The following is a 21,746-nucleotide window of genomic DNA, read 5'->3' as shown; positions in this document are numbered from 1 at the left end:
GTTTGTTTTGTGACCCAGCATATGAGCTATCCTGGAGAATGTTCCATGAGCACTAGAGAAGAATATATATCCTGGTAATTCGGGATGTAATGCTCTTTATATGAATATTAAGTCTAAATCATTTATCATTTTCTTATTGGTCCTCTGTCGAGTTGTTCTATCTATAGAAGAGAGTGGTGTGTTGAAGTCTTCTACTATTATTGTAGAAAATCTATTGCTTCCTTCAGTTTTGCCAATGTTTGTCTCATTTACTTCAGCGCACCTTGATTGGGTGCATAAACATTTATGCTTAGCTCCTGTTCAGTCTTCAAAGTGTCTATCTTGGCTGCAGCTCCTCTCCAAAATGTCACTCTTAGCTGTTCTGAGTTCCTTCTGTCTGTGAACTCCTTTATAAGGCTCCAGTGATCCAATTAACACCCACCCTGAATGGGTGGGGTATCACCTCCATGAACACTATCCAATCAAACTTTTCATGCACATCTGATTGAGTCACATCTCCATGGAAACACTCAGTCAAAGGATTCCAATCTAATCAACACTAATACATCTGCCCCCAAAAGATTGCATTAAAGAGTACATTTTTTTTTTTTTCCCCTGGGGGACATAATATATACAAACCAGCACAACATCTTTGCATTTAAATTCTATTTTGTCTGATACTAGTGTTGCTGCCCCTGCTTTCTTTTGGTTGCAGCTTGCGTGGAATATTTTTCCCCATAGTTTCACTTTCAATCTCTTTGTGTCGCTGGTCTAAGATGAGTCTCTTTTAAGCAGCATATTGTTGAGATGATCATTTGATTTTTCCCTTTTGATTTGTATTGATGGTTCATACTTTTTAATCCATTTTGCCAATCTGTATCTTTTAATTGGGGAGTTTACTCCATTCACATTCAGTGTTTTTTCTGTGAAGGCAGTTCTTCACACAACCATCTTATCCTTTGCTGTCTGTCAGATCTGTTTCTCTCCTCTTTTTTTCCCTTTATTTACCCTTACTATACTCTTCAGTTCCGTGTGCTTCTCCAGACCTCTCTCACCTTTCTTTTTTCTCAGGCAGTAGAACTTCCTTTAATATTCCTTGCACGGCAGGTCTCTGGTTAACAAATTCTCTCAGCTTTTGCTGAAAATTTTAAACTCTCCCTCAATTTTGAAGGAGTGCTTTGCTGGATAAAGAATTCTTGGCTGGCAATTTCTTTCAGAATTTTAAATATGTCATGCCACTGCCTTCTCACCTCCATGGTGCCCACTGAGTAGTCAGTGCTTAGTCTTATGTGGTTTCCCTTGTATGGGGTGAATCACATCTCTCTTGCTGCTTTCAGGACTTTCTCCTTCTCTTCAGCATTTGACAGTCTGATTAGTCTATGTCTCAGAGTGGGTTTATTTGGATTTATTCTATTTTGAGTTTGTTGGGTATCTTTGATTTGCATATTTATGTCGTTTAGAAGTGTTGAGAAGTTTTACTCAATTGTGTCTTCAAATACTCTTCCTAGCCCTTTACTCTTCTCTTCTCCTTCTGGGGCAACAGTGATTCCTATATTGGTCCATCATTTCACTGAGATTGATTTCAAATTTTTTTATTTATTTCACCATTTTTTCTTTTGTGCCTTCACATTAAGTTTGTCTGTCCTCTAGTTCACTTATTCTTTCTTCTGCCTCTTTAAATCTGCTGTTGTGTATTTTAATTTGATCATCAATATCTTTCATTTCTGTAAGACCTGCTATTTTTTATTTATTCCTTTAAATTCTTCTTAAAAACGATGGTTAGATGCCACAAAGTAGGTGGCAATGTCTTAGCTGTATGCACGTGTGCAGGCCCGAAGGCCTCTTCCATTCTTGTCAAGAGGAGTCCTTCTCTCCTTTCACACAACACTACAACTGATATTATATTTTACAGCTTTATAGAAGTAAAATTTACATAGAGTACACTGTACATTTTTAAATATACAATTGATAAGTTTAGACAAGTGTTTCACCTGTGAAACTATCATCAAAATCAAGAGAACGAACACATCTGTCATACCCAAATTTTTTACATAACAATTTATAACCCCACCACCACTCTACTTCTCCTGCACCCCATCTCCCCATCCCTAGGCAAACACTTATCTGCTTTCTGTCACATAGATTACTTTGTACTTTCTAGAATTTTATATAAATGGATTCTTACAGTATGTACATTTTTTTGCCTTCTTTCACTCAGAATAGTTATGTTGAGATCAATCTATGTTGTTGCATATATCAGTAGATTGTTTCTTTTTATTTCTGAGTAGTATTCCATTGAATGGATATACCACATTTTGTTTATCCATTCATCAGCTAATGAACATCTGGGCTGCTACCAATTTTTGGCTATTACAAATAAAGTATAAATCTTTATGTAGACATATGCTTTCATTTATCTTGGGTAGATACCTAGGAGTGGAATAGCTGGGCTATATGGTAGGTATATGTTTAATTTTTTTAGAAGATGCCAAGCTGTTTTCCAAAATGGTTGTAGCATGTTACAGTCACATCAGCAGTGCATGAGAGTTCCATTTTCTCCATATTTTTGTCAACACGTGGCAATCAGTTTCTAATTTTAACCATGCTAAGAATTGTCTAGTGGTATCAAATTGTGGTTTTAAATTGCATTTCCCTGTTGACAAGTGATATTAAGCATCTTTTCATATGTGTATTTGCTATCCATATCTCTGCTTGCTGAAGTTTCTGTTCAAATTATTTGCCCATTTTTAAAATGCACTTTTATTGAGATAAAATCCATATAATCCATCCAAAGTATATAATCAATGGTTCACAGTATCATCATATAGTTGTGCATTCATCACCACAATCAATTTTAGAACATTTTCATTACTCCAAAATAAAGAAAAAAGAACAATAAAAATAAAAAGAACACCCAAAATATCCCATGCCCCTTATCCCCCCCATTATATATATATATTCATTATTTTATTACTCATGCACTGGGTAAAAAGAGTGTCACTCACAAGGTTTTCACAATCACACAGTCACAGGGTAAAAGCTATATAGTTATACAATTATCATGAAAAATCAAGTCTACTGGATTATGGTTCGACAGATTCAGGTATTTTCTTCTAAATGTTCTAATATACTAGAAACTAAAAAGGAATATCTATATAATGCATAAAGCTAATGTCCAGAATGACCTCTCAACTCTATTTGAAATCTCTCAGCCACTGAAACTTTATTTTGTTTCATTTCTTTTCCCCTCTTTGTCAAGAAGGCATGCTCAATCCCACAATGCCAGGGCCAGGCTAATCCCTGGGAATCATGTCTCACATTGCCAGGGAGACTTATACCCCTGGGAGTCATGTCCCACATAGGGCAGAGGGTAGTGAATTTATTTGCAGAGGCTGAGAGAAAGATATTTGCCCATTTTTAATTTTTTTTATTCCTTATTATTGGATTTTAAAATACAAGTCCTTTTTCAGATATGTAGTTTGCAAAGATTTTCTATGACCTGTCTTTTCATTTTCATAATGGTGTCTTTTGAAGAACAGAAGTTCTTAATTTTGATGGGCTAAAATATATCAAATTTTTATTTTATGAATCATATTTTTGATGTCATATTTAAAAAATCTTTGCCTAATCCAAGGTTACAAAGATTTTCTCCTTTGTTTCCTTCTAGAAGTTTTATAGTTTTGGTGTTCATTTGGGTCTATGATCCATTTTGAGTTAATTTTTATATATGATGTGAGGTGTGGATTCAGGTATTTTTTATACATATGAACACACAATTATTCCAGCATCATTTGTTGAAAATGCTAGCATTTTTTCCATTCAATAGTCTTTGCATTTTTGCCCAGATTTAACTACATATGTATGGTTCTATTTCTGGATTCTATTCTCCTCCATTGATTTCTTTGTTTACCTTTATACCACACTGTCTAAATTATTATAGCTTTATAATAAGTCTTGATATCAGGTGGTGTTCCTCTTTTTCAAAGTTGTTTTGACTATTCTAGGTCCTTTGAATTTCTAGACAAACTTAAAATTAGTTTATCAATTTCTATAAGAAACCTGCTGCAAATTTGATTGGGCTTGCATTCATTTGATAGATCAGTTTGAGAAGAATTGACATCTTAACAATATTGAGTTTTTCAAGCCACGGACACAGTCTAGCTCTCCATTTACTTGTATCTTCCTTAACTTTTCTCAGAAATATTTTGTAGTTTTCCATTTATTGGCCTAGAATATTTTTATATAACTCATCAATAAGTATATCATATTCTTACATGATTCTGAAATGGTACTGTTTTGTAAATTTTGATTTCTGATTGTTATTTCCTGGTATATAGAAATACAATTGATTTTTATATTGACTTTATACCTACAGCCCATTAAACTCACTTATTAGTTCTAGTAGCTTTTTTTGTGTGTGTAATTTTCATCATATTTTCTATCTAGACCATCATGTTGTATGCAAATAAAGGCGGTTTTAGTTTTTCCTTTCCAATCCTTATGTCTTTTATTTCTTTTGCTTGTTTCATTTCTCTGGCTAGATCCTCCAGTACAGGTTGAATAGAAGTGGTGGAAGTGGGAATCCTTGCCTTTTCCTGATCTTAGGGATAAAGTATTCAGTCTTTCTTCATTAAATATAAATGTTAGTTGTTTGTTTTTCCTAGATACCCTTTATCAGGTTGAATAAGGTTCTCTTTGTATTCCAAGTGTACTGAGAATTTTTATCAGGAGTGGATGTTAGATTTGTCAAATACTTTTTCTACATCTATATATTCTGGATATTAAACCCTGATCAGATATATGGTTCACAATTTTTCCCCATTCTGTAGGTTGTCTTTTTACTTTCTTTTTTTTTTTTTCATTTTTATTGAGGTTGTTCAGATACCATACAATTATCCAAAGATCCAAAGTGTACAATCACTTGCCCCTGGGTACCCTCATACAGCTGTGCATCCATCACACTTAATTTTTGTTCAATTTTTAGAAAATTTTCATTACTCCAGACAAGAAATAAAGTGAAAGATGAAAAAAGAAAAAAAAGAAAAGGCAACTCTAAACCTCCCCTATCCCTAACCAACCCCCTCAATTGTTGACTCCTAGTATTGTTTTAGTACGTTTGTTACTGTTTATGAAAAAATGTTGAAATACTACTAACTGTAGTATATAGTTTGTAATAGGTATATAGTTCTTCCCTATATGCCCCTCTATTATTAACTTCTAATTGTATTGTCATACATTTGTTCTGGTTCATGAAGTGATTTCTAGTATTTGTACAGATGATCATGGACATTGCCCACCACAGGATTCAGTTTTATACATTCCCATCTTTTGACCTCCAACTTTCCTTCTGGTGACATATATGACTCTGAGCTTCCCCTTTCCACCTCATTCACACACCATTCGGTGCTGTTAGTTATTCTCACATCTTGCTACCAACACCCCTGTTCATTTCCAAACATTTAAGTTCATCCTAATTGAAAATTCTGCTCATACTAAGCAAGAGCATCTACATTCCTTCCACAAGACAGGAGGGAGTCAAAGAAGGTAGAGAGGCAAAAGAAAGAGGAAACAAAAAAAATGACAGCTAGGAAGCAGCAAAAGGAAAAATAACCTTAAATCAAAATAGAATAAAGAATCAGACAATACCACCAATGTCAAGTGTCTAACATGCCTCCCCTATCCCACCCCCTTATCTGCATTCACCTTGGTATATCACCTTTGTTACATTAAAGGAAGCATAATACAATGATTCTATTAGTTACAGTCTCTAGTTTATGCTGATTGCATCCCTCCCCCAATGCCTCCCCATTTTTAACACCTTGCAAGGTTGACATTTGCTTGTTCTCCCTCGTAAAAGAACATATTTGTACATTTTATCACAATTGTTGAATACTCTAGATTTCACCAAGTTACACAGTCCCAGTCTTTATCTTTCCTCCTTTCTTGTGGTGTCTCACATGCTCCCCGTCTTTCTCTCTCAACCGTATTCATAGTTACCTTTGTTCAGTGTACTTACATTGTTGTGCTACCATCTCCCAAAATTGTGTTCCAAACCACACACTCCTGTCTTCTATCACCCTGTAGTGCTCCCTTTAGTATTTCCTGTAGGGCAGGTGTCTTGTTCACAAAGTCTCTCATTGTCTGTTTGTCAGAAAATATTTTGGGCTCTCCCTCATATTTGAAGGACAGCTTTGCTGGATACAGGATTCTTGGTTGGTGGTTTTTCTCTTTCAGTATCTTAAATATATCACACCACTTCCTTCTTGCCTCCATGGTTTCTGCTGAGAGATCCGCACATAGTCTTATTAAGCTTCCTTTGTATGTAATGGATTGCTTTTCTCTTGCTGCTTTCAGGATTCCCTCTTTGTCTTTGACATTTGATAATCTGATTATTAAGTGTCTTGGTGTAGGCCTCTTCATATCTCTTCTGTTTGGGGTACACTGCGCTTCTTGGATCTGTAATTTTATGTCTTTCATAAGAGATGGGAAATTTTCATTAATTATTTCCTCTATTATTGCTTCTGCCCCCTTTCCCTTCTCTTCTCCTTCTGGGACACCAATGATACGTACATTATTGTACTTTGTTTCATCCTTGAGTTCCCGGAGACGTTGCTCATATTTTTTCATTCTTTTCTCCATCTGCTCCTTTGCATGTAGGCTTTCAGGTGTTTTGTTCTCCAGTTCCTGAGTGTTTTCTTCTGCCTCTTGAGATCTGCTGTTGTATGTTTCCATTGTGTCTTTCATCTCTTGTGTTGTGCCTTTCATTTCCATAGATTCTACTAGTAGGTTTCTTGAACTTTTGATTTCTGCCGTATACATGTCCAGTTCTTCCTTTACAGCCTCTATCTCTTTTGCAATATCTTCTCTAAACTTTTTGAATTGATTTAGCATTAGTTGTTTAAATTCTTGTATCTCAGTTGAAGTGTACGTTTGTTCCTTTGACTGGGCCATAACTTTGTTTTTCTTCGTGTAGTTTGTAATTTTCTGTTGTCTAGGCATGGTTTCCTTGGTTATCCAAATCAGGTTTTCCCAGACCAGAACAGGCTCAGGTCCCAGAGGGAAGAAATATTCAGTATCTGGTTTCCCTGAGGGTGTGTCTTAGAAAATTGCTCCACCCTTTGATGCCTCGGGTCACTGTGCTTTTCTGCCCAGCAAGTGACGCCTGTTAGCCTATAATTCTTGACTGGTGTGAGGCGGTGTGGCCGTGTTCTCCCAGGCTCTGGAGTCTGGTTGTGAATGGAAAGGGCCCCACCCCTTTCCTCCTAGAGAAGACAGACCCCCTAGGTGGAGGTCATTAGCCTTTCAATGGTCTCGCTCTCTGCTTGTGGTGTCTCCACCCTTCCCAGAGTCACAGCCCTGGAAACTGAAAATGACTGGGGCTTTCTCCACTGAGCCGAAAAAGAATCAGATAGCCCCCTTCAGACCCAGTCCAAGGCTCTCCAAGGTCAGTCGTCACCCAAAGCCTCTGTCTGTTTTTTGGGGATGCGTACCTGTAGTGAGCAGTTCACACTCGCTACTTAAAACTCCAGCTGGAGCTCAGCTGAGCTGTATTTGCTTGCTGGGAGAGAGCTTCTCTCTGGCACCACGAGGCTCCACAGCTCGGGCTATGGGGGAGGGATCTCCCGACCTGGTTCCGCAGGTTTTACTTACAGATTTTATGCTGTGTTCTCGGGCATTCCTCCCATTTCAGGTTGGTGTATGATGAGTGGATGGTCTTGTTTGTCCCCCCGCAGTTATTCTGGATTATTTACTAGTTGTTTCTGGTTTTTTGTAGTTGTTCTGGGGGACTACTTAGCTTCCACTCCTCTCTATGCCACCATCTTGCCCGACTCTCTGTCTTTTTACTTTCTTGATAGTGTCCTTTGATGTACAAAATGTTTAAATTTTGATGAAGTGCATCTTATCTATTTTTTCTTTTGTTGCCCATGCTTTTGATGTCATATCTAAGAAATCACCACCAAATCCAAGGCTAGGAAGGTTCCCCCTATGTTTTTATCTAGGAGATTTATGGATTTAGCATTGATTGATTTTTTTTTAATTTAATAAATTTTATTTTGAAATAAATTCAGTCTTACAGGAACAGTTGCAAAAGCAGTACAAACCCCATACATAGAACTCCATCACACCCAGACCCCCCTCCCCTGATACCCCGATCCATCACCTTTAAGATCCTGTCACACCACTGTTTCTTTCTTTCCCTCCCTCTTTCCCTCCCTCCCTCCCTCCCTATCATCCATCATCTATTGCTCTGTCCTCTGAACATATGAGAGCAAGCTGCACATATCTTTGAACAAACAACATAATTTCACATATACCTTTCCCATGGACAAGAACATTCTTTTATGCAATCTCATTAAGTGCAGCTAAGAAGTTCAAGAAATTCAACATTGATATAAAGCTTACATTCTATATTTCCTTTTTTTTTTCTTGTGTCCCATCTGTGTCCCTTTGAGCCTCCTGTCCTCCATCCTCAGATCCCATCCAGGATCATCTTTGGCATTTAATTGTTATCTATTTAGACTGTCTTCTTTTTTTTTTTTTAAATGGTGGAAACATATATATAGCCTAAATCTTCCCATTCTACTCCCTCCCTAGCATTCCATTAGTGGGATTAATCACATTTAGAATGTTGCAATGCTATCACCTTCCCACCATCCATTTCTAGAAGTTTCCCTCCACCCCAAACAGAAACCCTACTCTCATTTCTTAACTCCCCATTGCCCCTTCCCCCACTTCTCAGAACCCCTACTCTACTTTTCATCTCTATGGTCATATTTTCAGATACTTTCTTTGTGTTTACTGTGGGGCTTAAATTTAACATCTTAAATCTATAACAATCTTGTTTTTCTTTGATACCAACTTAACTTCCATATGACACATAAACTATGTTCCTATACGCCATCATTCCCCCACCTTTATGTAGTTCTTGTCAAAAATTACATATTTTACATTGAGTCCAAAACCACTGATTTATCATTACAGTTCATGTATTTTAGATCCTGTAGGAAGTAAACAGTGGAGCTATAAATCAACAATACAGTAGTATTGATATTTATATTTACCATGTGATCTTTACTGGAAATCTTTATTTCTTCATGTAGTTTCAGTCAATTGTTTAGTGTCCCTTCCTTTCAGCCTGCTCAACTCCCTTTAGCATTTCTTATAGGACTGATTACTGGTGATGAAGTCCCTCAGCTTTTGATTATCTGGGAATGTTTTCATCTCCCCCTCATTTTTATCCTCCAGGTGTTTGTGAATTCTCCAAGTCTCTGATGGTTATTGACTTCTATTTGTATTCCATTGTGGTCAGAGAATGTGCTTTGAACAAATTCATTTTTTTTTTTAATTGAAGCTTGTTTTTATGTCCCAGCATACTGCCCATTCTGGAGAAAGATCCGTGATCATAGAGAAGAATGTGTGTCCTGGTGACCTGGGATGTAATATTCTATATATGTCTGTTAAAATTCTCTGTATCTCTCTCTCCTTTCTTTGTTTCTCTGTCGGTAGGGCTCCCTTTAGTATCTGAAGTAGGGCAGGTCTTTATTAGGAAAATCTCTCAGCATTTGTTTGTCTGTGAAAAATTTAAGCTCTCCCTCAAATCTGAAGGAGAGTTTTGCTGGATAAAGTATTCTTGGTTGGAAATTTTTCTCTCTCAGAATTTTAAATATGTCATGCCACTGCATTCTTGCCTCCATGGTGGCTGCTGAGTAGTCACTACTTAGTCTTATGTTGTTTCCTTTGTATGTGGTGAATTGCTTTTCTCTTGCTGCTTTCAGACCTTGCTCCTCTTCAGTATTTGAAAATCTGATCAGTATATGTCTTGGAGTGGGTTTATTTGAATTTATTCTATTTGGAGTTTGCTGGGCATTTATGCTTTGTGTATTTATATTGTGTATAAAGTTTGGGAAGTTTTCCCCAACAATTTCTTTAAATACTCTTTCTAGACCTTAACCCTTCTCTTCCCCTTCTGGAACACCAATGAGTCTTACATTTGGATGTTTTATTTTATCTATCATATCCCTGAGATCCATTTTGATTTTTTCAATTTTTTCCCCATTCTTTCTTTTGTTCTTTCATTTTCTGTTCTGTGGTCCTCAAGGAGGCTGAGTTGTTGTTCAGCTTCCTCTAATCTTGTATTATGCCTATCCAGAGTCTTTTTAATTTGGCCTACAGTTTCTTTAATTTCCATAAGATCTTCTATATTTTTAATTTACTCTTGCAATTTCTCCTTTATGCTCTTCTAGGGTCTTCTTTATGTCTTTTATATCCTGTGCCATGTTCTTCTTCATATCCTTTATATCCTGTGCCATGCTTTCATTGCCTGTCTGTAGTTCTTTGATTAATTGTGCCAAGTACTGTGTGTCTTCTGATCTTTTGATTTGGGTGTTTGGTTTTGGGTTCTCCATATCGTCTGGTTTTATCATATGCTTTAAGATTTTCTGTTGTTTTTGGCCTCTTGGGATTTGCTTTACTTGATCTTTAATTTGTCAGAATTGCAGCTTGGTGGTGTACACTTTCTCTAACTAACCAGCAAATGGCGTCCGTGAGTCACCTATTCCCCTCAAGTCAGTTCTCTCCAACTTTGTGGTGTGTGGGGATCTGATTCTTGTGGGGTCCAATTGGTGCACTTAATTTGGGTGTGTTGTTGGTGCTGTCTGCCCTGAATGAGGGGCATGTGTCTGAGTGGTTAGGGAGGAAGAGGGGCTTTAATAATCAAACCTCCCAGGTGTTCCTAAAGATTTAAGGCTGTTCTCTACCACTGACCCGAAAGTCCTTGGTATTGGCGTAGGTTCCCTGGGATTTCCGAGTGGTTCCCCCTTCCCTGCTGTGCTCTTCCAGGACCTCTGCTGAGGGAGGGAGGGCCGTGCCATGTCACAAGTGTGTGCCGGCCTCCAGGGAAGCCCTGGGACGTCGGGCTATGCAGGGGCGTTCCCAGCCCACTTTAAAGACAGTTGAATGGGACGCGTTAACTTCCCCCTTTCTGCACAGCTCCACCCTCCCAGCTCCAGGACAATCAGCCGTATGGATTTATTAAAGGCCACTGTCCATGGCCAATATTGTGGCATATGAGCGGTGCTGCAGGAAAGACTCCCTGTCATGCTGGGTTTCTTGGCGTGGCTCTGTGCTGTGGATTGGGCCTGGGCAGCAGTGCCCCCGCCCACTGGGGAGATGGCTGCAAGTCATGCGTTTTTTTTCTCCTTTTGGCTCTCCTTTGCTCCCCTGGGCCTGAGACAATCAGTAGTGGGTGTGGGAAGGGGTATCCTCCACAACAGACACCAAGGTGTTAGCCCAGCCCACTCCCGTGGTATCTGCAGCTACTCCCGGGCTTCTTTTTTTTTTTAAAGAACTAGTCCGTCTCCAAATGCCAACCCACTGTTTCCCCACACTGCAGCGTGGCCGAGGGACTTTCAGCTGACTCACTCACTTGTTTCAGAATGCAAGCTCCTGGTTTCACCAAATGCATGGTCCCTGTAGATTTAGCAGACCTTGTCTGGCTGGTGCTACTCTGGAAGTGGTGTTCTGGGTCACTTTCTGGCTTTTATATAGTATTCTTCATGGAGGTGTTTTTTTGCCCTGTCTCACCTAGCCGCCATCTTAGGTTCTCTTGCATTGATTGATTTTTGAATGTTAAACCAGCCTTGTATTCCTGGGACAAACCACACTTAATATATATATATATATATTTGCATCTATGTTCATGAGGGATATTGTACTGTAATTTTCTTTTCTTATAATTCTTTTGTTGGTTTTAGTAATGTTGACCTTGTAGAATGAGTTGGAAGCATTCCTTCCTTTTCTGTTTTCTGAAAATATTTGCGTAGAATTGGTATTATTTCTTCCTTAAACATTTGGTAGAATTCACCAGTGGAGCCATCTAGTCTTAGAAATTTCTTTGCAATTAGATTTTTAACTACAAATTCATCTTTCACAATAAATATAGGGTTATTTAAGTTATCTGTTTATTCTTGAGTGAGCTTTGGCAGTGTGTGTCTTTCAAGGAATTTGTCCATTTCATCAAAGTAGCAAATTTTATTGGCATGAAAATTTTATTGTTAATAATATTACCTTAATATGCTTCTGATAATGATCTGTGCAAACAAGAGGAAGAGGAGTGCTTTGTGTCGTTCAGCATTACTTATGTCACCTCCTAAATTTCAGATATTGGTGATTTGTGATTTCTTTCTAGTCAGTGTGGATAGAGGTTTACAATTTTAGTGAGCTTTTGATTTTAAAAAACCAGCTTTTGGTTTCACTGATTTCTTACTTTTGTTGTTTTCTCTCTTCTGATTACTTTAAATTTATTTTGCTCTTCTTTTTCCAGTTTTTTATGGTGAATGTGAAACTCATTGATTTGAGACTTCTTTTCTTTTCTAACATAAGTGATTAATGCTATAAATTTCTCTTTATGCACTGCTTTAACTGTATCCTACAACTTTGGTATGTTATGTTCTCATTTTCATTCAGCTCAAAATACTTTCCTACCTCCTTTTAGTTTTCTTTGACCCATTAGTTACTTGTAAGCATATTTTAAAATTTCCAAATATTTAGGGATTTTCCAGAGATTTTTCTTTTATGGATTTCTAATTTAATTCCATTGTAGTCAGCAAACATTTTTTGTGTTTGTATCATTTGAAGTTAATTGAGATTTGTTTTATTATCTATCTTGGTAAATGTTCTGTGTACACTAGAAAAGAATATGTCTTCCACTGTTGGGTGGAATTGTCCATCAATGTGAGATCAGGTTTGTTGGTAGTGTTGTTCAAGTCTTCGATGTCCCTCTATGTGTGTGAAATCTATAATTGTAGATTTGTTTATTTATGTTTTCAGGTCTACCCATTTTTGCTTCATGTATTATGAAACTCTGTTATTACATACATAAATGTGTAGGGTTGTTATTTTTTTTGATGAATTTAAATGAATTGAAATTTTTGAAATGACTCTCTACATCCCTGCTAATAATTTTTGTTCCTCAACCTACTTTGATATTAGTGAAGGCGTTTGGCTTTCCTTTGATGAGTGTTAGGGTTGAATATCTTTTTCCATTCTTTAACTTTTAACATATTTGTGTCTTTATATTTAAAGTGTGTTTCTTTTAGGCAGCATATAGTTGGGTTTTGCATTTTTAAATCCAGTCTGACAATCCCTTCCTTTTTGGGGGATTTTTAGACCATTTTTGTTTAATTAGTTTTGTGGTATTGTTAGATTTATTGAACCTATCATTTTGCCAACTGTTTTCTATATTTCTCATTTGTTCTTTGTTTTCTGCCTTCTTTTAGATTTTTTTTTTTTCATGATTCCATTTTGGATGTAGTTTCCTCTGCTTTTTCTAGTTTCTAAAGATGGAAGCCAACGCCATTGATTTGAAAATTTTCTAAATTAATTTTAGTACTCTAAATTTCCTTTAATTATTGTTTTAGCTCCATTCCTCCAAATTTTGATGTCCTCTCATTTCCATTCCATTCAAAATACTAATTTCTCTTTTGGTTTTTTTCTTTGACCCATGTGTTATTTAGAAGTGTCATTTTTAGTTCGCTTACTAGCTATACATCTTAGTTGTTGTTTTTGTTTTAATGTTTGCTTTAGACTTTGTAATATACATTTTTAACTAATCATAGTTTACCTTCAAGAAACATATCACTTTATGCATAGTAAAAGAACCTTACAATAGTACACTTCCATTTCCCACCTCCTGGCTTTGTGCTATTGTTGTCATACGTTTTGCTTCTATATATGTTATAAACCAAACAAGCATTGTTGTTATTTTTGCTTTAAACAGTCCATTACCTTTGAAAGAGATTTTTTAAAGTTATATTTATTTATTTATACCATTATTACCATATTTATATTTGCCATTTTGGGTAGTCTTATTCCTTTCTATAGATCCAAATTTCCATCTGTTATCATCTTTATTCTGCTGGTGATTAATTCTTTCAGCTTTTATAGGCCTGAGAAAGTCTTTAATTTACTTTCTTTCAGTTCATTTCTTTTTATTAGAGAAGTTGTAGGTTTACAGAAAAATCATGCATAAAATACAGGAATCCCATATATCTCCTTATTATTAACACCTTGCTTTGGTGTGGAACATTTGTTACAATTGATGAAAGCACATTTTTATAATTGTACTATGAACTATAGTCCATGGTTTAACTTAGGGTTCACTGTTTGTATAGTCCAGTTCCATGGATTCTTAAAAATAATTTTATTCTAGTACTTTATATACAACCTAACATTTCCCCTTTTGCCACATTCACATGTGTATTTCAGTACTGTTAATTACGTTCCCAATGTTGTGCTACCATCACCACCATCCGTTACCAAATGTTTTCATTTTTGAAAGACATTTTCTCTGGGTATTGAATTCTAGGTTGACAGGTTTTTTTTTTTTTTTTTTTTGGTTTTATATTTTATTCAAAACTTTAAAGATTTGCTCCTCTATTGTCTTCTTGCTTGCATTGTTTCCTACAAGAACTCTGTCATTCTTAATCTTTTGTCATCTGTACATAAAATATCTTTTTTTCTCTGGCTGCTTTTAAGATTTTCTCTTTACCACTGTTGTTAAGCAGTTTATTGATGATGCATCTTGATGTAGTTTTCTTCAGGCTTTTTGCACTTGAATTTGCTCTTGGATCTGTATACTTAACAGTTTCTCATTATATTTGGAAAATTATCAGATATTGTTTCTTCAAATATTTTCTTCTATGTCTTTACTTAATATGCTCAATCTTTCCTCTACCTTCTTGACCATATTGAATATATTTATAATAACTTTTTAATGTGCTTGTCTACTAATTCTGTCATCTGTATCATTTTTTGGTCTGTTTCTATTGTTTGATTTTTCTCCTCATTATGAGTCACACTTTCCGGCTGATAATTTTTTATTGAATGCCTGACATTGTGTATTTGGCCTATTTGGTTGCTAGACATTGTTGTATTCCTATAAATAAATATTCTTGAACTTTATTCTGTGGCATAAAGTTACTTAGAAACAATTTTATCATTTCGAGGCTTCTGTTTAAGCTTTGCTAAGGTGAAATCAGAGCAGCATTTTATCTTGGGCTAGTATTTCTTGACTACTAAGGCAATTTCCTTCTGAGTACTTGATGTTATATGAATTACAAATTTTTTTCACTCTGACTGTAGGGAACACTAACTATTTCTAACCCTGTGTGATCACCAAATCCTTTTGGGTTGTTTTTCTTTGGGCTAACATAGTTTCCTCACACATGTGCATTAGTCCATTCTCAGCTGAAGATCGAGGGCATCCTTTGCAGATCTTTGGTGTTCTCTCTCTCTCTCTCTGTGCAGCTCTCTCCTCTCCAGTACTCTGCTTTGCATACTCTAGCCACTGTGGCATCCTGGGACTCCCGGCTCCATCTCTTCCACTCTGGGAGACTGCCAGCTCCACCTGGGCTCTCCCTTCCTGTGCTGCTGCCTGGAAACTCTCTAGGCAGTTTTCTGGGGTCATCATGGGGCTCACTTTTTTTATTTTCCCCATCTCAGTGATAGGGATCACTGCCTTGTGCTCAGTGTCTGAAAACCATTGTTTCATACAATTTGTCTGGAGGTAAAACTGGTGGATAAATCCAGTTTTTATTACTCCGTCATGGCTAAAAGAGGAAGTTTCACAACCAATTTTAATTTATTTGAGGGCTGGAACAAGCATTGAGTGAAATGAACACAGCAACCAAGCAGGCAGTCTTTGGTTTAGTTATTAGCATAAAACAAGATATCAGTTTTCTTTTGGTGAAAAACAACCTATTTTTTAAATGTCCCTCAGTTTTCTGGATATTGCTTCTAGAAAGGAGAAAAAAAAGCCCAATCAACTTTATTCTATTATTACATTACAGAGCTCAAAATAAATTACATCTAATTCTTACTGACAGCTTTGTAGGAACCAAGAGCAAAAGGGATCTAAAATGAATGTTATTCAATAAGTCAAATTAACATTCTTGAAATAGGATGACTGCAGGGTTGTATAGTGCTATCAATAACAAAGAGCTTTAACCTGAAACCTTCAGTCATGTGATTTGTAAACCACAAAAATGAAGCTCCCTTGCTGGTATATTTTAGAATCATATGGTCACATGTTACGTCACTGGGGGAATGACAAAATTCCTTCTAAAACCAGCATCGTTCCTCCCCTTCTTGCCTTCCACAGGCTCTTAGTCCCAACGACAGCACCGGGAGAAGGGTCCACCCAGGGCTGGAGTGCTCCGTGCTCCCTGGTCCTAGCTGTCCTTGGACGCCTGGGAACTGAAATGGGAAGTTAGTTCAGATGTTTCCCAAATATCAGGACTCCTGTGGGCCTGCATCCATGTTAAATAGACCAACAGTCAACAAAAGTCTGTAGGCATTAGGACTCCCAGCGTTTGGTTTTTGCTGCGTGTGACATTTGGTGTGAGGGTGGTTAGATTAGTTTATATTTTCCTGTTCAAAATGTCTAGATGACCCAGTCCCACTGAAGGGCAGAGGACATAGCTTTGTCTGGCACCTGAAGTTTGTAATCCAGTAGTTTAGCTAAGGGAGTGGGAAGACAGGGAAAGAGTGTAGTTTTGTCATCTTTTTAGGTTTGGTCCAGTTACATTTTCTTTGACACACACATACTTCGTTTCTAAACATAATATTTATGTTAAGGACGGAGTACTCACTGCAAAATAAGCACTGTGTTTAGGAAAGTTTAGGCGTAGACATCAGTGGAAGTCAAATCAACAAATTGTATATGTCAGTACTGTGAGATTTAGCCTTGGGAACACAAGCATGAAGAGAAATGCAATTCATCACTTCACCAAGTTTATAAAAATAAATTGGCCAACCACGAACAGAGGGGCCATTCGTACACTCTCCCCCATCCCAAACATGCTGTCTTCCTGATTGTCCAGTTTTGTGCATCCTCTCTAGTCTCTAGTTTGCCCCAGGCTAGAAATCCCAGCTTCTTCTTTAACTCTCTCCTCACTCCAGAGAGCAAACTAGTCTTCAGATCTTCATGGGTTGTCCCCACAGGCAGCATCGCTCACCATTCCCAGGAACTGTCATGGGCCATCGAGGCGGTCCCTGCACGGGCCGGGCCTCTGCACCCAGGTCCTTCTTCATGCCAGTCTGCAGACTGCTGCCACAGTGATCTTTCTGGGACACAAGTCTGCTCTCGGATTATGGGGCTCCCTCTTCAGCAGTTGTGTTAAGTTTGGAATAAAACCCAAATCCCTTACTTTGGCATTCAGGGTCATCTGGGGGTTGATTGTGAGAGGCTCCAGCCTCTGCTTCTCTGAGATCCTTCTGCTCCAGCAGCTCTCCAATCTTTACTGCTCCCTCAGGCCGCTGCACCCTCCCGCCTCTGGGCTTCTCTTGTACTCCCTCTTTGCTTCCTGCAATGCCTTCTACCTGGTTTCCACGTAGTCAAGCCCTGCTCATTGTTCTGCTCCTGCCCAGGTCCCCTTTCTGCCACCTCACCTCACACCAGCCTTTACTGTGGGTTTCAGACTCTCTTTTTCCCTGTTCTCTCCTTGTACTTAACTTGTATGAAAAGTTAGTCAAATTGTAACTTTCTGGTGGAAAGGGATTGCCTTTTTTAATCTCTATTACTCATAGCAAGTCCTTCTACAGTGCTTGGGAATCAGCCCCAGCTTCAGCATCTGAAATCAGTGACCCTAAATGCAGAGGACTGTCAATGTAACTCGCCAACTAATCTTCCATATTCTATGACATCATTATTTTCAAAGGTATATTCTATGAACACTAGTCTGGAATTATGCCCTATTTAGTTTTTAAAATCTGTAGTTAAATAAGTGTGGGAAAAGATGAACACTCTGCTCCTCTATTGGAGTGGAGGGTAGGAAGGAACACTGAGTGAAATGATGTGATGACAAATTAGCAAATTAAAGGACTGAGAACTGTGGAAATAAAGGAACCAGCATTTCCAAACCTATTTGACCATGGAGCCATCTCCCCACACCCCACTTAAATCCCACCAAAATAGACTAATGTGGAGCACACTTTGGGAAACATTGTATTCTGTCCCTGACTTCTGGATTTATGAGGCCGGGAACACTCACTTATCTTGGAAAGGAGTCAAATGTGGCTGAGAGACCAGTGCTGAGAGCAGGGCTGCTGCTGGGGGCCGTGGGCCGGGGCAACCTGTGACCTCCTACAAAGGCTCACATCATGGGGCGGGGGGTCAAGGGCCAATCAGAGAGGCCGCAGAGGGACCCGGCACCCCAGACCCTTGGATCTCTGAGCCTTCCGCTGTCCCTACCGGTGCACAGTCCTGCTATGCAGTGCCTGGCCTCGTTCACCCTTGCTGTATTTCACCCACCACATCACAGCCAGGCAACCTCAGGGGCTAACCCTTTCTATCATGGAAACATTCCAACCAATTTCCAGTGATTTTTTTTCTTAAAGACTTTGGGCAAATCGAGTCACCATTCTGCTTGGAGTCTCAGTTCTAAAGATCCCATGCAGGAAATTCTGTTTCAAGCAAGTGAGGACTTAATTAAATAAATTCACATTTAACTTCCCATGCTTGGTAGCTTTCAATAGACAATCAGTCATTTACTCTAAAGTGTGTATTCAGCCACTCACAGGGTGCTTATTAACCTCCAGATGCCACCAGCTCAGCAGGATTTGGCCTCAAAAAGACATTTTTCTGATAATGGGTAACTCCGCAGCAGGTGCTCGCCTCCCTGCGTGATGCTAAGCGGATGCAGTGTGCTTGCTTCCCTCCTGGTCATGGGAGCTTATGTGGGGAAATGCAGACTGTGGTAACATGGCTTCTTGTCTCTCCATACAGCTGATCCCTATGTGGTTGCCAATGATTCAGTCAAATCTCAAGGTAAGCTCTCCGCACCGCTACCCTGTGCTGAGCCGGAGAACACTGCAAGGCTCGTGGAGCCTGCTGGTGCCCCTTTGGAGAGTGAGGAGTCAACCAGCTCCTGGGCGCAGGGAGCTTCTAATGCAGGAGATGACGGCAGGACCCACTGTCCTGTTGCTCCCTCTTGATGAGGCAGGTGGGAGGGAGGACCCCAGGGTCTGAGCCAGGCTCAGTTCATTGATTTGAAAAGCCACCCTGCCTTCAGAGGATCCCCAGAGGATCTGATTTCAGGCATGCCAGCTATACGTCAATTGAGCTGGAAGGGACAGCTCAGTACCAGAAAGGAAGAGTAACGGACAGGCGCTCCGGCCAGGAAGGTGAGACCTGACCAAGTGTATTTCCCACCCCCTCAGTCCCGCCTTGAGGGCAGCTTCAGCATTGTCGGGGCAGACACACTCCCTGGCTAGTAAACGCTATTACTGGAATCTGACATTAAGATGGCAAAGCTGCCCCCCCAGCTCCATCCAAAACTGGGCCCCATCTTTGGCACTAGTAGCTTTTAGGGGAGTGGGCAGGAAGGTGGAAGCTTCTGACTGGGTTTCTTCTCAGAGCTGGGGAGGGATGCCAGCGGAAGGAAGGGTGTGTGAACGCAGGACACACTGACCCTCCCCTTGTCTTGGCAAGTCACAGAAGAGGGCAGCAGGCTGTCAGCAGTGACCTCAGGCCTGGAGTCCTGATTTACAGCCTTGGTGCTCTTTGTGGCCACTTCTGGTGATTGGCACTGCTGGAAACCTCATCTCGGGACTAATTTTTATTGTGAAAAGTGAGTTGTTTGTACTCCCACCTGGAAGCTTTCCAAATTGCTCTTCCCACCCTCCCCTTGCCTGTGGTAATCTCTGGCAATTTTAAGTTGCGCACAATGCTAAGAGGAGGTCAATGGAACTTGATGAAAAGCTAGGAAGAAAGATACAAAAAGCTTATAGCCTAGCTTCTTCATGCACACTAACAGGAGAAGCGAGAGATTACAATAATAATTAAAATGCAATGAGTACCTACTGTGTGCCAGGTTCTGGTCTAAACACTCACATCCTTACAGCAGCCCATGGGGTGAGTGCTCTTATCCCCACTTTGTAGGTGAGGGAACAAAGGCACAAGTCTAACAGACTTTGTTTCCCAAGATGCCCATGGAGGACCTGGGATTCCAACCCAGGGATTGGGGCGCTAGAGCCTGTGCTTACCCCCTGTACCGTGCCACAGAGGGGATAGCTTCTGGGAGAGGAGTATAGGTATACTCAGAATATCAGCCCAGATACCGGGGTGGGCATCAACTCTTAAGTCCCTGCTGAAATGAGTCCATCAGGACGGGCGTGCCATTGCTCAGGTGGTTTGGGGCTGGGTGATCCTGAAAACAAAAGGTGCTGGTACAGGGCACCAGCCCCCATTCTCTACCCTGAGGACTGCCAAATTTGAGAGTTTGCCTCCTTGGGGCTGGACAACCCCTGAGCAAACCTAAATTCTGCCTGTAGAAGAAGCTCAGGTTGGAACTCCCTGTGTTGGGAGGAGGAAAGAAACTCAGTGTCTTGCCCTTTCTTAACAGCACTTATCCGCGGGCCTCCAGCTTCGCCTCCAGGCCATCCAGAGCAACGTGAACCACCACAGCCTGCGGACGCTGCCCGGCTCCGGACAGAGCAGTGCCGGCCTGGCCGCCCTGCGCAAGTGGCTGCGGTGCACCCAGTTCAAGATGGCCCAGGTGGAGATCCAGTCCTCGGAAGCAGCCTCTCAATTTTATCCTCTATGAGTGGACTCCTCGGCGTTCAGTGTCAACACTCTGGTTTAGCAATAATGGGTTTAAAAACAAAACAATTTGATCCAAGCAGGTTGGGGAACATACTGGTACTGTACATTCTCTTTATAGTTTAGTAAAAGACGTGCAAAGGCCAGAGGAGGCCAGCAATGAAGCTTTCTTGCTACACATATTTCTGATGACTCCTTGGGCTATCTGATTAAGTGTTTCCTTACATTATTTTTTAAAAACCAAATCATTTTTCTTTAACTAACTTCTATTTTTTTTAAGAAAAAAAAAATAGACTGGTGGGTACTCCCAGAAAAGTTGTATAAGTCCCCCTGTTGCTATTTTTGATGATAGAGAATAAATAGGGTTTTTGAAACCTTTGTAGTGTTTTTTCTTAAAAATCCACTCTTGGCAATGCAATAAAAAACCCGTCACCATAAGCCAGTGACACTTGACTGGAGCTTTTTGTCATTATCCTGGGAAAAGTGGCAGCTTGCAAGGAACATTACAAAGTGCACTTAGAAATTAGGTGGTTAAACTGTGCCAATTGTTTTCTTTGTTTTATAATATCATTTTCCAAAACTGTCCAGTGAGTTTTATTATTTTTAAAACTAGTTTTTCAACTCATTCGTTCTAGGCTGTACTTTCTTGTAAGCTTTATGATAATCACTTTAGTTTTGTGAATAATAAATTTTACTCTTTTGTTAATACTTGTATACAATTCGATTTGAAACTGTAGATTGCATATTGGACCAAACGAGTCCTCCACTGGCACAGAACCCTGCATCTGGAGTTACGTTTCATATAACCGGATTTTCATAGTGGAAGAGCACTGAGGTTTATCAGCAGCTATACTTAGCATTTGACTGTGCATTCACAAATGATAGTTCTCTTTATCCCTGTAATGCACTGACTAAAACAAGAATTAATACACATTTAAGCTGTATACTGACATGCTATTAAATACATTTTTTATTATCTTTGTGAGCCTGGGGTTTTTTAAAATCAGTTTATAGAGATAGACTGTAGTTCCTGATAACCGTTTCTTCTAAACTCTTAAAACTTCCCTTAAAAACTCAAGTGCTGTTGTTAAGAGGAGATGGCTTTCTTCCAGGTCATGTGGAGAGAGATGTACCCAGAGCATATCTGAAGCCCATTCTTTAGGAAGAA

The 21,746-nt window shown here is 39.2% G+C and overlaps 1 protein-coding gene and 1 non-coding gene across 11 annotated transcripts in view; one reads left to right on the top strand and one right to left on the bottom strand.

Annotated features, from left to right (window-relative positions):
- Positions 1–21,524, top strand: part of UNC79 (unc-79 homolog, NALCN channel complex subunit) — a 348,180-nt gene extending 326,656 nt beyond the window's left edge. For 8 of the 10 annotated variants that reach the window (XM_037832003.1, XM_037832007.1, XM_037832008.1 and 5 more), the window contains 2 exons: positions 18,764–18,805; positions 20,382–20,582. In XM_037832003.1, the coding sequence (XP_037687931.1) occupies positions 18,764–18,805; positions 20,382–20,582 (243 nt within the window). Of the gene's footprint in view, positions 1–18,763; positions 18,806–20,381 lie in introns of all 10 variants that reach the window. The other 2 variants (XM_037832001.1, XM_037832000.1) reach the window with 1 other exon arrangement.
- LOC119533734 lies at positions 1,747–1,867 on the bottom strand. The gene has a single exon (XR_005216843.1). It is a non-coding gene; the product is annotated as a U6atac minor spliceosomal RNA (small nuclear RNA).
- Positions 21,525–21,746: the final 222 nt, after the last annotated feature.

This window comes from Choloepus didactylus, chromosome 4, assembly GCF_015220235.1.
Source record: "Choloepus didactylus isolate mChoDid1 chromosome 4, mChoDid1.pri, whole genome shotgun sequence".
Taxonomy (NCBI): Eukaryota; Metazoa; Chordata; class Mammalia; order Pilosa; family Megalonychidae; genus Choloepus; species Choloepus didactylus.
Note: the sequence above shows the minus strand (reverse complement) of the source record. Positions and strands in the feature narration are given on the sequence as shown.